General features: G+C 36.4%; 1 protein-coding gene across 1 annotated transcript in view; it reads left to right on the forward strand.

Moving 5' to 3' along the window:
* The window catches only part of LOC133332095 (carcinine transporter), a 31961-nt gene extending 16331 nt beyond the window's left edge, over positions 1-15630 (forward strand). The window contains exons 3-10 of the mRNA XM_061540476.1: positions 6175-6337; positions 6851-7027; positions 10639-10788; positions 12189-12413; positions 14596-14723; positions 14783-14869; positions 14951-15285; positions 15536-15630. Coding sequence (XP_061396460.1) covers positions 6175-6337; positions 6851-7027; positions 10639-10788; positions 12189-12413; positions 14596-14723; positions 14783-14869; positions 14951-15285; positions 15536-15622 — 1352 coding nt within the window. The 3' untranslated portion in view covers positions 15623-15630. The remainder of the gene's footprint in view (positions 1-6174; positions 6338-6850; positions 7028-10638; positions 10789-12188; positions 12414-14595; positions 14724-14782; positions 14870-14950; positions 15286-15535) is intronic.
* The last annotated feature ends 2735 nt before the right edge of the window (positions 15631-18365 follow it).

Here is an 18365-nt window from a genome sequence, read left to right on the forward strand (position 1 = left end):
ATTTACCCAATTTACCGGGTATTTACCCAATTTACCGGGTATTTACCCTTTGGGTATTTACCCACTACCCATCTCTAGCTATTCTGATCTCTTCTTGGCTAGGTGGTATACATACTATACCATCATCTCTTATTGGTTCTGGGGCATCTTCTTCACCGCCACTATTTTGGTACCAGAAGCTTTTCAAAATGCTCCTTCCAGATCCTCAACACGCCATCTGTATCTGTCACCAGGTTTCCTTCTTCATCTCTACATGAGGATGTGCCTGCACCAAAGCCTTCGGTTTGGTGTTTTACTCGTTGGTAAAAATTCCGAACTTCATTCTGACTCCTGTACATCTCGATTTGCTCACGCTCACGTTTATCTTGGTCTTTCTTTTTTTTCTGAAAATACGTTTCTGCTGTCTCCTTTTCTCCCGATAATTCTCCATCACATTACGTGTTGCTACTTTCTGCAGGGTTGCCCTATACGCTGCGTTTTTCAGATCAGTAGCATTACGACACTTCTGATCGTACCACTGGGGTCATTGATGGTGGTTTCTGGTACCCAAGTATTCATTTTGCTGCAGCTTATAGGGGGTTGGCAATTCTTTTCCATTGTGCTTCTATACTATTATCGGGACAAGAAGTGCCTTCGTCAATCAGGTGTGTAAGTTGAGCGGAGTAGACCTCGGCTACCTTTTGTGTTTGCAGCTTTTCGACGTCGAGTTTCCGTGTTACATTAGATGGCACATTTGCTGCTCATTAAGATGGGTGTGAACCTTGGCTGCCACAAGGTAATGGTCTAAATCGATATTCCCTCCTCCTATCGATCAAACGTCGAATACACTGGATGAATGGCTTGCGTCTATCACAACATGGTCAATTTGATTTCTCCTTGCTTGATCAGGAGAAATTCAGGTGGCCTTGTGTATACCGAGATGCTTAAATCTGGCGCAGCTTGCTGCCGCGAATTCAATCAAACTCATGCCATTATCGAAAGTTTCTTGAGTGGACTGAATTTTCAGACGGTGGGGCCAAATATATTTTCCCTTCCGATTTTTGCATTAAAATCTCCTAGTATAATTTTAAAGCCATGGCCAGGGCAGCGGTCATATGCTGTTTCTAGGCGCTCGTAAAATATATCTTTGGTCTGCTCATCTTTGTCTTCAGTCGGAGCATGGGCGCAAATAAGACTGATGCAGAAGAACTTCGTTTTTTGCGGATTATAGCAATCCGCTCATCTACTGGAGTGAATCTGGAGACGAGGTCTTTTATTCTCCTGTTAACCATAAATCCGCAGTCAAATTCATGTCTCGTTTCATGGCAGCTATAATACAGTTCATAATCGTCTGATTTACTTATGCCTGTCCCTTTCCATCGCATTTCCTGTAAGGCAATAATATCGGTTTTGAACTTCTTGAGTACATCCGCCAAAGCGAACACTGTCCCTGTTCTGTACAACGTGTGCACATTTCAAGTGCAGATTAGCAGATCGTGGTTCTTTATACGTTTACAGGGGGTCATCAACATTGGGGGGGTTTGGTTTTCTTTTTCTTTGCTTTTTCACAGTAGGAGGGGTTTTCCGAGTCTGGGCAACTAACCCGACGCCTCAACCCAGTTCTTATTGTTCTTATGGATGAACTCGCGGCACATATCAGCTCATTATTTCAACGGGTGATGAAAATAGCTACCCAGGTGACATTGCGGGGAGGTCAGTGTCCACAATTGAGATGAAAGAGGGACCAAGATAAGCCTGGACTTCGCCATGTTAAAGCCAATCCGAGCCGTTGCTTGATATCTATCATCCCTTACGCCATTCACTGTAGTAGATTTTTGAAAAATATTTTATCAAGACACAATTATAGGCGAATGTTCTATTTTTTTTTTCAAAACACAACTACAGTCGAGATTCAAAAAAAAAAAAAATATATATATTCTTTTCAATAGGCGTTGATTTTTTAAAAATATTTTTTCAAGCTTCGATAATATGCGTAGATTTAAAAAAAAAATTCAAGCTTCAATAAAAGGCCTGTCATAATACCATCTGAAGACACTGTTTCTACCAGAAATATGAATTATTGGTAATATGTGTGTGCATGTATGTGCTACAGTTAAATATGTCTGTTGCTTCTTCCTATAAATGTCTATGACTTTATTATGTAAATGTGGTTTTACAAAGCACACCATGGTACTGCAGGAAGCGGAACAGACATATCTACACTCTACTGAATATAAATATAAAGTAGTCACACACACACACACCCATACCCGACTACAACCACACACAAAAAAAGAACTGTTCTAACCACAAATTTGATTCATAATATAGCATTATCTGTTATTAGTCGTTGTCGTCGCGTCGCAGTTTTTTTTCTGACTTTTCTCCTTTCTTACATTTTCAAAGTTATTCAATAACTTTCAATTATAAAATAAAAAGCAATAATTTCTTGGGAAATCGTTTTCGGTTAGCAACCTCAAGTTCTCCCTTTTGCAGTCAAAGAGAAAAAGCGAAAATACAGGGATATAGAGTTTGGTTTAGAAGCTACGAACTTTGAAAATCCTAATGTATCTGTAAAGAGCACCCACGTTGCAACTCCATCAATACACATAAATATGTAAGAAGTTCGCTAGAAATGTCTGTCTGTTTGAATGTATGTATGCTCGCCGGGCGGGACATAACGAAGCAGAACTAACAAAGTTTTTCCATTTGCTTAACATTACTTTTTACAACTTTGCACTTTAATGCGTTTCACTTTAACTTAACGGAGTTAAACAAATGAATGAAATGAAAAACGAAAAACGAAAAACAACACGCTCACAACTTCAGATAGACAGTGGTTCCTTTACTGGATTTGATTTACTGGGTCCTTTGATGTCAAAATATTGTTGTAATTCCAATCGGATAAGAAACACAAAAAACAGGAGTAGGGGTTTTAAATGTTTTTTTCAAGCCGTTAAAATAGGCCTAGATTTTTTAAAAATACTTTTTTCAAGCCATTATTTTCAAGACCCAACAAGAGGCGTATATTTTTAGAAAAGGGCATAGATTTTTAAAAATATTATTTTCAAGACTTAAATATAGGCTTCGAATTTTATTCCCTACACAACTATGTTGTCAGGATATTATAGCTTTGTGCAGCCCCAAAAGTTTGTAACGCCGCGAAATATTAGTCCTAGACCCATCTTTAAGTATACCGATCGTCATATCTCGACTAGCTGAGTCGATCTAGACATGTGTGTCCGTCCGTCCGTCCGTTCGTCTGTCCATTATAATTTGTACACACGATACGGGCCACAGTTATGGACCAATCTTCACGAAATTTTGCATGTAGAATGGGTTCTGGCCAATGAAGACCCCTATTGTTTTTGGAAAAGATCGGTTAATATTTTGGGGATGAAATGGATCAAAAGCATTATTTTTGTCGTTTTTTTCTGGTCGCTCCAGACGCCGCAATTATGCCCCAAACACCGCGAATTTTTGCATGGAGAGGGGGATCGGGCCAAATCATAATCATACCTGTTTTGATAATGATCGGTCAATACTTATCGGGTCAAATTGACCCTAACTTTTGTGTGAAAAATGACAAAATTTGTATTCTATAGCGTATATATTTACCACCAAATGACATAGACCTGAGAAGTTGATACTATATCCAAGAGGAGTGGTTAACCTTTAAATTGATACCAATTATATTGTCGTAGGTACTCGGATGTGGGAGTTACACTTACATATTTACAGGTGCTTACGTATTCGTATATTATTGTAAAAACCAATTACCACACTTTAGGGCGGATATATAGCCTGATCACTTTGAAATGTTCCATGAGGTTCCAGTTATGGTCAAGGACAACGCCTAAAAACTTAATTATTTGTACTTTTCGAGTCGAAAGCCGAACATCACAACACAACCTACGGTGAAGGGAATCAGCACATGTAATTAGAAGGGCTGTACTGATTATTAGTAACATTTGCTGACCTCTAGCCAGTCAAAAGTGTGCAAATATCGCGAAATATTGCCCAATCTGAGAATATAGAACCACAGAAAGTTAGATTTTCATGGAAGTTTTTTAGGGTATCGTATGGTCGGCTCCGTCCGGCTATACTGCTCTGCTCACTGGTTTAAAAATACTTTTTTCAAGCCATTATTATTATAGGCGACGATTTTTTAAAACTATTTTTTCAAGGACCAACAATAGGCGTATATTTTTAGAAATTGGCATAGATTTTTAGAAATATTTTTTCAAGACTTAAATATAGGCTTAGATTTTTAGAAATAATTTGTTCAAAACCCAACAATAGTCGTATATTTATACCCTTCACCACACTGTGGTACAGGGTATTATGTCTTTAAGCATATGTTTGTAACAGGCAAAAGGAAAATATGTAGACCCGTAGTTCCTTTTGAGAATATGCATAGAATCACTTTCTAAGTCGATTTATGCATTTCCGTCCGTCCGTCTGTCCATGTCAAATTGTAAACAAAGTACAGGTCGCATTTATTATTCGAACTGGATGAAATTTAGCACAGCTCATTAATTTGGCCCAAGGGCGAACCCTATAGAAATAGGGAAAAATCGGTTCAGAGTTAGATATAGCTCCCATATGTATTTTCGTCTGATTGAAGGTAAATGGTGCACCAGAGTCCCTATATATCTTTCGATTTGCACGAAATTTGGCACAGCGTACTGAATTGAGCCTAGAATGATGTGTGCTAAGTTTCGTAAAAATCGGTTCAACTTTAGATATAGCTCCCATATATACTTTCGTCCGATTTAATGTAAATGGTGCAGCAAATCCTCTATATATCTTTCGATTTGCACGAAATTTGGCACAGCGTACTGAATTGTGCCTAGAATGATGTGTGCTAAGTTTCGTAAAAATCGGTTCAACTTTAGATATAGCTCCCATATATACTTTCGTCCGATTTAATGTAAATGGTGCAGCAAATCCTCTATATATCTTTCGATTTGCACGAAATTTGGCACAGCGTACTGAATTGAGTCTAGAATGATGTGTGCTAAGTTCCGTAAAAATCGGTTCAGATTTAGATATAGCTCCCATATATATTTTGTCCGATTTTACATAAATGGTGCACCAAACTCATAATGTTTGTCCGATTAACACGAAATTTTGCACAGCGTTCTGTATTAAGAGTAGAATGATGTGTGCTAAGTTTCCTGAAAATCGCTTCAGATTTAGATATAGCTCACATATATGTTTTCGTCCGATTTAATGTAAATGGTGTACCAAACCCTAATGTTTGTCCGATTAACACGACATTTTGCCCAACGTATCAAATTGAGACTTGAAGGACGTTATTGGGTTTTGTTGAAATTGATACAGATACAGCCATAGCTTCCATATGTATTTCGAACGGATGTTTGATTGAGATTATCAATTTTGCTATAAATCATTTTCCATAAATTTATCTAAATCTGCCAGAATTTAATTAAATTTGTCATAGGCTGCGGAAAGACATGAGTATGTTCCTCCGAGGGAACATTGACATACAATTGTAAGGGTACATATGTACAATATACCCAAGTGGTGAAGGATATCATATAGTCGGACCAGTCCGACTTTACTACTGGTTTAAGAAAATGGCATCGATTTTAAAAAATATTTTTTTCAATACTTAAATATAAGCGTAGATTTTTAAAAATATTTTTTTCAAGAGCAAAATATAGGCGTAGATTTTTAAAAATATTTTTTTCAAGACTTAAATACAGGCGTAGATTTTTAAAATTATTTTTTTCAAGAGCAAAATAGAAGCGTAGATTTTTAATATTTTTTTTTATACGAAGATTCCGAATGTGTTCCCTTTCAGAACCACTGTACCAAAACAATTTATTTGATTTCTTGTTAACATTGACGGTGCGACGGGCAATAGAAGTGATCCCATCATTATTCTATTGACCAAAAACGTAGCTATACTAACATTTATCGTTGGCCACCACAGCGAGAAGCAACAACCACAAAACTTCTGTCAGCTATTGGATGCCATGACTTTCGCTATTTAAACAGTCAACAATCTTAGTCACTCTGCGGCTTTTGTTCTTGTTTACTATTTGCTTTTCTTCGTTTTCTTTTTATTTATTTTATTTTTTTTTTATTTTATTTTCTTTATCGGCACAATTTTTTTTGTTCATCTCATTCATTTGTGTTTTCTTATGTTTTTTTTTTTCCTCACAGCCTGCCAACATGGTTGGACTTATGATCAGAAATGGTATCGAGACACAATACCCAGCCAGGAGAATTGGGTTTGTGAGCGCGATTTATATGTGACAAATGTTTTCGTTGTTGGACGAGTGACAGAAGTTGCGGGTTCATTTCTGCTAGGACAAATGGGTGATATGTAAGTCCATCTTTTTTTTTTGAAAATTTACTTTAGTTCATTTCACCATCAGCACCATTTACCGTCTTCATCATTGTTGGCAGTGGCAATGGTCAGAATTTTTGAAACAGTTTGCGCTTCATCAGCATTCCCATCAACATCACAAACACCATCACCACCACGACCATACCACACACCATCATCATTAAGAGCAACGCCGATATGGAATAACTTTAAATGACTTCACACAATTGTCCTCAGCAGTTGTGGTGGCTAACAGAAAAATGTGAAAAAAACTAACTCAATTCCATTCCATTTCAACTCGAATCAAATTAACAAGAATACATTTAAATCTATTATTCGGAAAATAATTGAAAAGCGTTAATATTCCTTAACGTCTACTTTTTCATCGACATTGGCGACATTCATTGTTTCATTTTATTTTTTCTTTTGTGGTGAATGTTTGTTTTTCAATTCCTTTTCTTTTCAATTGTTTCTTTTTCCTTTTTTATTTTCTTTTTATTATTTGTTTAGCTTTGGCCGCCGTGTGGTCTACTATATCAGTGTGGTGTTCTGTTCAATTGGTCGATTGTCTTCGATTTTGACAACGGCCCATTATACATGGTTCCTGATATTTTCCGGTCTGACTGCCCTTACAATTAATTCACTGTTTCAATCGCCACAAATTGTTGGCATGGAAATATCAAGAGAGTAAGTTCGAATTGAAGTTACAATTTTAAAATATACGAAGTTCAATGGTCAATGTAGAAGTGAAGGGCAAGAATGAAGTGCCTCTGTAGTAGAAGGTTATGTCTATAACCCTTAAATATTTTAAGTTCTCAGCCAATTTGGATAAAAATTCTTCAAAATACCAAAACAATTCAAATAAAATCTCTATTTATCAAGTAACATTTTTATACATTCCACAATGAGATGGTCATTCGAAATAACTTAAATTTATGGGTACATTTATATAGGGGGTATGTAATGGTAAATTGCTGCCTGAGAAAAGGAAATACAAAATTACAGACACTCAGGTTCGAAAAGGAATAAATATGGACATATTGAAAATGTTCTGTGAAGACGTTGTTTACCCATCAAGATCCGGAAATGCCAGTTTACAGCCACTTAATAATGTTAAAATATAGTCACTGCATTTTGCAAATGGACCATCATAATTCCAATAAAGGGTCTGGACTATTATATAGAGTTATACCCAAATATCGGCATATATCTACTTTTTGATTGGAAGGGTATTAAAGCGCCCATATTTCATATCAATTCTGAAAACCTAATAAAAATAATGAAAATTAGGGGCTTATTATGTGGGAACCCTTATGACTGATCAGATATGAGATTATTTCATTCAAATCTACAAATATTAAGAATGTTCCTAGCAATTAGGAGCAGAAGTCAATTTCTGACACCTATATTTTTAAAAGTTTATAAAAAAAGTTAAAAAATATTAGATGAAAAAAATAATGATGCATTATGCTAATACATCAAATTTTTAAAAAAAAAATTGTGAGTGCAAACAAATTTTGAGTGCGTTTTTGAAATCAATGGGTCCTACACAAGTACTTTTTTCATAATGAAAAGTGTTATTTTGAATGTTTTACGCTCGGTGCATAAGGATTCCAAAAAAGCTATCCATCCAGGAATCCTGTATGGCAATTGTATCACTTCAGAGGGAAATTAATGGTAGGAACAGAAAATTACCCAAAATTGGGCATGACTTGTGTATGGAGGCTATGCCAAAGCACAGATTTATACTAATTTTTTTTTCAAATATATTGTTTATCCTTCAAAAATTGGAAACACCAAATTAAAACTATATAATACCCTTCACCACTTTAGGTACATACAAGAGATGCTCATATGTACAATATTTTTTAGATAGAATATACATAGCATCTTTGGAGGAGCATTAAAATGGAATCGGACGGAGCTATATCTAAATCTAAACCGATTTTCACGAAACATAGCACACACATCATTCTAGACGCAGTTCATTTAAAATCCGAAGAAAATATATATGGGAACTATATCTAAAACTGAACCAATTTTTACGAAGTTTAGCAGACATCATACTTGACTCAATTCAGTACGAAATGCCAAATTTCGTACAAACCGGAAGATATGTAGGGGCTTTGGTGCACCACTTACATAAAATCGAACGAAACTATATATGGGAGCTATATGTAAATCTGAACCGATTTTCACGAAATTTAACACGCATCTTTCTAGGCTTAATCCAGTACGCTATGCCAAATTTCGCGCAACTCGAAGGATATATAGGGACATTGGTGCAGTATTTACCTAAAATCGGACGAAAACATATATGGGAGCTATATCTAAATCTGAACCGATTTTTACGAACATTAGCACACATCACTCTAGACTTAATTCGGTACGCTGTGCCAAATTTCGTGCAAATCGAATGATATATAGAGACTGTGGTACACCATTTACATAAAATCGGACGAAAATATATATGGGAGCTATATCTAAATCTGAACCGATTTTCACGAAACTTAACACACATCATTCTAGGCCTAATTCATTACGCTGTGCCAAATTGCGTGCAAATCGAATGATATATAGAGACTGTGGTACACCATTTACATAAAATCGGACGAAAATATATATGGGAGCTATATCTAATTCTAGACCTAATTCATTACGCTGTGCCAAATTGCGTGCAAATCGAAAGATATATAGGGACTTTGGGGCGCCATTTACCTAAAATCGGGCGAAACTATATATGGGGGCTATATCTAAATCTGAACCGATTTTCTCGAAATGTATCACACGTCATTATTGACTTATTTTACTACGGACTTTGATGTACCATTTACCTAAAATCGGACGAAAATATATATGGGAGCTATATCTAAATCTGAACCGATTTTCTCCAATTTCAATAGGGTTCGTCCTTGGGCCAAACCAATGGGCTGTGCCAAATTTCATCCAATTCGGATCATAAATGCGACCTGTACTTTGCTCACAAAAATACATGGACGGACGGACATCGACCCGGAATGTGATTCTATGCATATTCTCAAAAGGAACCATGGGTCTATCTCGATTCCTTTTGCCTGTTACAAACATATGCACAAAGACATAATACCCTGTACCACAGTGTGGTGAAGGGTATAAAACCACAACAAATTAGGTTTTCGGTCCATTTCATCCCAATATTATTATAGGAGTTGTCCTTGACTATACCTGGATCCTCATGGAAATTTTCAAATCGAGCAGCGCTATATTTTCGCCCTCTATTGTGATAATAGATTACTAAATAATATATGAATACGTAAGCACCTGTAAATATTTAAGTGTAACTCCCACGTCCGAGTACATACGACAATATTATTGGTATCAATTTTAAGGTCAACCACTACTCTTGGATATAGTATCAACTTCTTGGGTCTATTTCCTTCAGGGGTAAATATATGCGCTGCAGAATACAAATTTTGTAATTTTACAGAAAAATCAGGGCCCATTTGACCGATCTTACCCAAAACAGGCATGCTTATTCTTTGGCCCGATCCCCTTCTCCATGTAAAATTTGCGATGTTTCGGCCATAATTGCGGCCTCTGGAGCGACCAGAAAATCATACAAAAATAAAGTTTTTGGTCCATTTCATCCCCTAAATATTAAACGATCTTTGCCAAAAACAATATGGGCCTTCATTGGTCAGAACCCATTCTACAAGTAAAATTTCGTGAAGATTGGTCCATAACTGTGGCCTGTAGTGTGTTTACAATTTATAATGGACAGACAGACACACATGTCTAGATCGATTCAGCTAGTCGAGATATGACGATCGGTATAGTTAAAGGTGGGTCTAGGACCAATATTTCGCGGCGTTACAAACTCTTGGGGATGCGCAAAGATATAATACCCTGACAACATAGTTGTGTAGGGTATACAAATTACCCAAAAATTGTATATCGGAGCGAAATGGCTTAAGAAAAAAGGTGACATTGGTGAAACTCACTGAACCATGACGTTGTCATTGCTATGAAAATACCATCCCATCTGGAAATTTTTGAAGTTATTAACTGATTATTTATTGACTTATTTGTGGGTTGCTTGTCATTTGCAGTTACCACATGTTGCATAGCCATTGACAACAAATAATCGACGAAATTTCATTTTCAATTTTACTAATTCGGCATCATCCACCTATGGTTTGTTCCTTACATATTACTTATGTCTACTTGAATTATTTAATTCTTCGACGTAAAATTTTAAGTCTAATTTGTTTTCCTTTAAATTACTAACATATCTCCTCTTCTTCTTAATTTAATTTCAGACAAGATCGAAGTTTAATCGCCATATATCAGAGTTTTGGTTGGTCAATTGGAACAACATTAATGCCATTGCTTTTCTGGTGGTTACGCAAATGGGAGCCCTTCATGTGGATAACAACGATACCAACGGCCTTAGTATTGATTTTCTCCAAGTGAGTAGAAAGAAGAACACACTGTCGAAACATTTTCGGTGAATTTTTCTGTGTAAACATTATCAGCATCAATACACACGTACACATATAATGGGGTGTAATGGAATTTATTATAAAAAAATGTATTCTAGAGGGTTTCCAAAAATGTACATTACACCCTAATATCTAGTACCTCTCTAGCCGTGAAACATGTGAACATATATACATGTGCTTGCAAGGATTTGCAATGCAAGGATAACTATGCGAGTGTGGTTTGATCCTTTTGGGTTTTTTTTTTTTGGTTTGCTGTGGTTGTTTTTTTTCGCATTTTCTTGTTTCCTTTGTTATTCATTACGACAATTTGCAAAAAGAACTATGGAACACACACGGACACACAGAGAGGTACACGCAGGCACCAAACGAATGAGCCAGCGAAGCGAGTGAAACTCTTTAAGCTGGGAAAAACGAAAACAATGCCATTGCCAGGACCACGAAGCATATTGCTGTAGCGTAGTGTTGGTTGCCGGTATCAGTCTCCTGGTTTGATGTGTTCTTTTTTTCGTTTTCGTTCAGCATTTGCTTCTTTCTTGGTCTTCTCCAACCAATTGCCAACAAATGCAAAAGTATATGGCTGGATTGGTTGCCAGCTATGTCCTCCGAAACCTCTCTATCCTATCCCCCCGCCACACACACCATTAAATTTCCACCGAAAAAGGATTCATTGAAGCATAAAGCAATTGCACGATGTCTTCTTATGCTCAATTCGACATGTATGACTATGTGTCTGCGTAGTTGTATGTGTGTGCTGGTGTGTGTGTGTTCAATTCATTTGAAATCCAATCAAATTCATTCGATTGTTTTCAATTTCTTTCGATAAAACAAAAAAAAAAATGAGAAAAAAAAACACCAGCAACGAAGAACAGCATCAACGACACAAACAAAAAAAGAAGAAACCCGGAACCTTTTTACACAATGTTTTGTTTTATGACCAAATATGCACTGATGTAAATACCGAAGTGAATGGTGGGGGGCTATAGACGCGGATATGGATTGGGGGCTCCCCTCAATGTCTGTTTACTATCTTACCAAACAATTGCAAAGGGACCCTGCATGGGGAAGGGGAGATGAGAAGAATGTTTTATTCGTAATTTCGTATGCCCTCTGTGTATGCGATATAGCCACTGCTGATGGTCGTAACTTTGTTTCAATTGAATTTTCTTTGTTTTTCTTTTGCCTCATCACTCAGTCACTCACTCATTCAGTCATTCAGGCAGTCAGTCATTTATTCACTTACTGCCTGCTACCCATCAAATTCCACAGACCCATCAAATCTAGATTTCGTTTCCATTTCTAGTTTCATTTTCTATTTTTCTGTTCTTTTATTTTCTCTTTTTGCATCTTTCGAATGTCCACCCGCCTAGATATGCCATTGAATCGCCACGCTGGTTGATTAGCAAGAAACGCTTTGCTGATGCGATTGGGCAATTTAAGAAAATTGCCAAAATCAATGGACGTCAATTTGACATGAGCGAAAAAGAGTTGATCGCCATCTATGTGAGCACCCAACAAGAAGTTACCTACGGCATAGCCTCGTTGTTCTCCGGTTGGCGTTTGGCCAGAAACACTTGTATTATGGGCTTCAGCTGGTAAGTATGAATTGACATTAGACAGGACATGTCTTTAAAAAAAATTTAAATAAAAAATGTAGTCTTTAAATTGTGGAAAATAGGGAAAGTGAAATGAAAAGCGTATGAAAAAAAATATTTAAAACATCCACGCCTTTTGTAGGACATCCACGCCTTTGTAGGACATGAAAAAATATTCTTTAAAAATCTACGCCTTTTGCAGGACATGAAAAAATATTCTTTAAAAAATCCACGCCTTTTGCAGGACATGAACAAATATTCTTTAAAAAATCCACGCCTTTTGAGGTAAAAAAATCAACGTATGTCAATGTTCCCTCAAAGGAACATAGATTTAGACAAATTTATGGAAATTCAACAAAACCCAATAACGTCATTCAAGTCTCAATTTGATGTGTTGTGCAAAATTTCGTGTTAATCGGACAAACATTGGTGTTTAGTGTACAATTTATGTAAAATCGGACGAAAATATATACGGGAGCTATATCTAAATCTGAAGCGATTTCCACGAAACTTAGCACACATCATTTTAGGCTCAATTCAGTACGCTGTGTCAAATTTCGTGCAAATCGGTGCACCATTTACCTAAAATCGGACGAAATTATATATGAGAGCTATATCTAAATCTGAACCGATTTTCAAGAAACTTAGCACACATCATTCTTGACATAATTCCGTACGCTGTGCCAAATTTCGCGCAAATCGAAAGATATATAGGGTCTTTGGTGCACCATTTACCTTAAATCTGACGAAAATATATATGGGAGCTATATATAAATCTGAACCGATTTTCACGAAACTTAGCACACATCGTTTTAGGCTTAATTCAGTACGCTATACCAAATTTCGTGCAAATCGAGAGTTTTATAAGGACTTTGGTGCACCATTTATGAAAAATCGGACGAAAATATATATATGGGAGCTATATGTAAATCTGAACCGATTTTCACAAAACTTAGAGCACATCATCCAAGACTCAAATCGAGGGTGCACCATTTATGAAAAATTGGTGCACCATTTATGAAAAATCGGACGAATATATATATGGGATCTATATCCAAATCTGAAACGATTTTCACGAAACGTAGCACACATCATTCTAGGCTCAATTCAGTACGCTGTGCAAAATTTCGTGCAAATCGAAATATATTTAGGGACTTGGGTGCACCATTCACCTTAAATCGTACGGAAATCTATATAGGAGCTATATCAAAATCTGGACCGATTTTTACGAAACTTAGCACACATGATTCTTAGCTTAATTCTGTACGCTATGCCAAATTTCGTGCAAATCGAAGGATGTATAGGGACTTTGGTGCACCATTTGTCTTAAATCGGACGAAAATATATATGGGAGCTATATCTAAATCTGAACCGATTTTCACGAAACTTAGCACACATAATTTTAGGCTCAATTCAGTACGCTGTGCCAAATTTCGTGCAAATCGAAAGCTATTTAGGGACTTTGGTTCGCCATTTACCTTAAATCGGACGAAAATATATGGGACCTATATTTAAATCTGGACGGATCTTCAGGAAACTTAGCACACATCATCCTAGACTCAATTCAAAACGCTGTGCCATATTTCGTGTAAATCGAAAGATATATATGGACTTTGGTGCACCATTTACCATAAATCGGACGAAACTATATATGGGAGCTATATCTAAATCTGAACCGATTTTCACGAAATTTGGCATAGCGTACAGAATTAAGCCTAGAATGATGTGTGCTAAGTTTCAGTACGCTGTGCCAAATTTCGTGGAAATCGAAAGATATTTAGGGACTTTGGTGCACCATTTACCTTAAATCGGTCGAATATATATATAATAGCTATATCTAAATCTGAATCGAATTTCCCAACTTCAATAGGGTTCGTCCTTGGGACAAACAAATGAGCTGTTCCAAATTTCATCCAATTCGAATAATAAATGCGACCTGTGCTTCGTTTACAATTTAACATGGACAGACGGACGGACATGCATAAATCGACTTAAAATGTGATTCTATGCATATTCTCAAAAGGAATCATGTGTCTATCTCGTTTCCTTTTGCCTGTTACAAACATATGCACAACGACATAATACCCTGTACAAAAGTCTGGTGCAGGGTATAAAAATCCACGTCTTTTGTAGGACATGAAAGGTCATGAAAAATATTCTTTAATCTCTAAAATATTTGCAGGTGTGTGGTAGCTGTTTCCTACTTCACCTTGGTACTTTTCAGTTCCCGAATGAATGGTAACCCCTTTTTAAATTTCCTAATACAGAGTATAGTGGAGATACCCGCCTATATGGTTGGCAAATATATGGGTATGTTGTTATTACCTACAAATAAAATTTAATTTTACTAAAATCTTAAAATTTTTTAGGTGATAAATATGGTCGCCGCTTTACCAACAGCTTTTCGTTTTTTATTTCCTTCTTGGCATGTGTACCTCTGATTTTACTGGCTACAGGTTTGTTGGAGCAGTCAGCTGCCCCTAAAGTTGGCATTTTAATCTTCTACTTATCTCCCTCCCCCTTTCCTCATTTTTCAGATGAAAAATACGAAGTTGTAATTATGGGCTTGGCAGCGTTTATCAAATTCTTAAACGCTATGACTTTCTTCACCGCCAATCTGCAGGGTATGGAAATCTATCCCACATGTATGCGTCAAACGGGCATTGCCCTTGGCACCATCCTGGCGAATGCTGTTGGCGTTGTTGCACCGTATTTGGTGTACTTAGGCACCACGGTTGACATTCGCAGTCCGTATTATATTTTGGGTGCACTGTTTCTGATTGGCGCCATTGGTGCATTGTTTTTACCCGAAACGTTGCATAAAAAACTACCCGACACTATGGAGGAGGCTCGTAACTTTGGCATACATGATGTGAGTGATGATGTTTGTTTGTTTGTTGTTTTCGTGGTAGTTTGTTGTTTTTTTCATTTGGCAGCCTTAGTGGTTGGCAGCAGGGTATTTCCAAAAAATTTAAATGAAATCCATTAAAAATGGGGAATTACAAACAACAATAACAACAACAACTGCAGTTATTTAGTACTGCAGCATAAATGTTCCTTTGTTTTTGGGTTGCAACATTTATTTTCAAATTACTCTAAATTGCAATTTTGTTTTTTTACAGAAATTCTTTAGCCTACCCAAGGCCCCACCCACCGATGCTGATGCCGAAACTACGGAAAAACTAAATCAAAGCAAATTTGCCCCCTAAAAAGGGTCAAGCGGATTCTTAGGAGACTTTGTGATGTTTGCTGTTTTTTTACTAGCCTATTTTTCAGTCAGTATTTTTTTAATGATTTTCTTGCTGGCGCTCAAAGGATTGATATTCGTTTCCTTGTGTCGCCCCTCCACCTGTTTGTTGTCCATTGTGTTAGTGACAATGTAATTTATGTACTTTAAGTTATTCCCAATTAATTTTGTTATTATTTTAGTATAATTCCAAATTGATTTTTGTTGTTTCGTTTTTTAAGATTGTGTGAATCTTTTGTACATAAGTATGTATGTGTAAGTTAATGTGAATTGTATATAAGAAAAAAAAATTGTATATTTATATTCAATAATAAATAATATATAAAACAAAAAATTAGTAAACAAATAATTTTGTTACAAACAAAAGGAAACGAGATAGACACATGTTTCATGTTCAGAATAAGCATATAATCACATTCTGAGTCGATTTTTGAATGTCCGTCCGTCCATGTATTTTTGTTTACAAAGTACGGCTCACATTTATTATCCGATTTGGATGAAATTTGGCACAGGTCACTTATTTGTCAAAAGGACGAAACATATTGGGGAAAATCGGTTCATATTTAGTTATAGGTCTTATATATATTTTCCTCTGATTTTACGTAAATGGTGGACCGAAGAGCCTATGTTTCTTCAATTGACACCAAATTTTGCAAATTATATTAAATTAAGTTTTGAGTCATGTGTATTTAAGTCGCAAAAACATGTTGTATGCAACGATTTCTTAATTAGGTCCATATTTACATATAGCTCATATACATAATTTTGCTCGATTTAATAAAAAAACACCAAAGGATCGAAGTCTGCCAGTTTGATATGCAATTTTTCATTGATTTCAGAATGGTATGTCTATGTTTTTTTTTTTTTAATTGGTTCAAATATCTTATAGATCACACATTTGATTTCGCCCGATTCCATCTCAATGGTCTTCCAAAGACGATTTATCTGTTCTATCTACATGATATTGTATATATGATCATCTTTTGTATGTACCTAAAGTGGTGAAGGGTATCATATAGTCGGTTTATATTAAACCAGTTAGGAAATTTCAAAAGTCCACTTTGGGTATATTCAACAGATGGAATCCTAACAGAGGTCGCATTTGTGAAAGACCATTAACATGAAATTTAACATGTCATTCTGCAACCTATACTAAATTTTGATCAGATATAGAGTTGCTTCTTACAATGTGACAATATATGTGACAATAAATTTAAAGCTAAATATCGAAATCTAAACCGATTTCATCGAAACATGTCAAATGTTAGGTTATACTTGTTTCAGTATATTTTCTGCATTTGGCAACATTTTGAGTTCTTCATTTACTTATAAATCCAAATTTCGTGAAAATCAAAGGATGTATAGGGACTTTGGTGCATCATTCACATAAAATAAGACGAAAATATATATGGAGCTATATCTAAATCTGGACCGAATTTCAGGAAATTTAACACACATCTTTCTAGATTTAATTCAGTACGCTATGCAAAATTTCGTGCATATCGAAGGATATATAGGGACCATTTACATAAAATCGGACGGAGCTATATCTAAATCTGAACCGATTTTTCCCAATTTCAATAGGGTTCGTCCTTGGGCCAAATAAATGAGCTGTGCCAAATTTCATCCAATTCGAATCAAAAATGCGACCTGTACTTTGTTTATAATTTAACATGGACAGACAGACGGACGGACATGCATGAATCCACTTAAAAAGTGGTTCTATGCATATTCTCAAAAGGAACCATGTGTCTATTTCGTTTCCTTTTGCCTGTTACAAACATATGCACAAAGACATAATACCCTGTACCATAGTGTGGTGAGGGGTATAAAAAGGGGGTTATATGGGAACTATCCCTAAAAGGGGGCGAATATTAATAATTTTGGTAGGGAGATTTGTTGCCATATGCAACTAAAAAATACTAAATTACTGCGAATTCGGTTTAAAACCGCGCTCAAGAACCCCAAAATACCGAAAATTGGGGGTTACCCTTATGTGGGAGGTATGCCTAAAGGTGGGCCGATATAGCCTGCACACAATAGACGACTCTAGCCAAATTTTGGCGATCTATCTCAATTCGCTTAAAGGCTAGAATGATTACAACTGACAGACAGACATGGCTAAATCGTCATAGAGTTTTATGCTGATCGGAAATAATTATTTCGATGAGTTACAAACAGAAAAACAAAATTAATATACTGCCATGAACCATCAGCAGGCTCGCTTTTATGCCTTCTGAGTAGGAGCATCCTCATTCATTCGCACAATATGTTCTAGCCTCCACAGTCGCTGCAGCTCGATGGTCGTGTACGGATTGTATTAGATCAGGACGGTTTTGTAGAGTGTGAGTATGGTCTGCCTATATATGCCGTTTTCGCTGAATTGTTTATTTAGACCATAGTACCATATGATGAACAATATAACACTTCTCCAAATCTCCGATACCATCAGTTTGGTCTTATCGTCTTTTACTGCCAGACCCACTTTGGCAGACTCCTTTTCAATTTGTTTAAAGGTGGCCGTTGCCGCTCGCAATGTTCCACCCATTATGTCGATGCCATCGGCTCTCGCAGAACAGGTATTAATCAGAGTCTCTCGCGGCAACTCGAAGTCTTAGATCATTGTTGTTCAGAACTCAAATTGAGAGTTAGTTCGGTGAGCGCATCTAAGAATTCATCACCAAATATAATCGAGGAAAAATGAG

Source organism: Musca vetustissima, unplaced genomic scaffold, assembly GCF_032173495.1.
Source record: "Musca vetustissima isolate MV318-11 ecotype Yass unplaced genomic scaffold, APGP_CSIRO_Mvet_v1 utg40409, whole genome shotgun sequence".
Lineage (NCBI taxonomy): Eukaryota > Metazoa > Arthropoda > Insecta > Diptera > Muscidae > Musca > Musca vetustissima.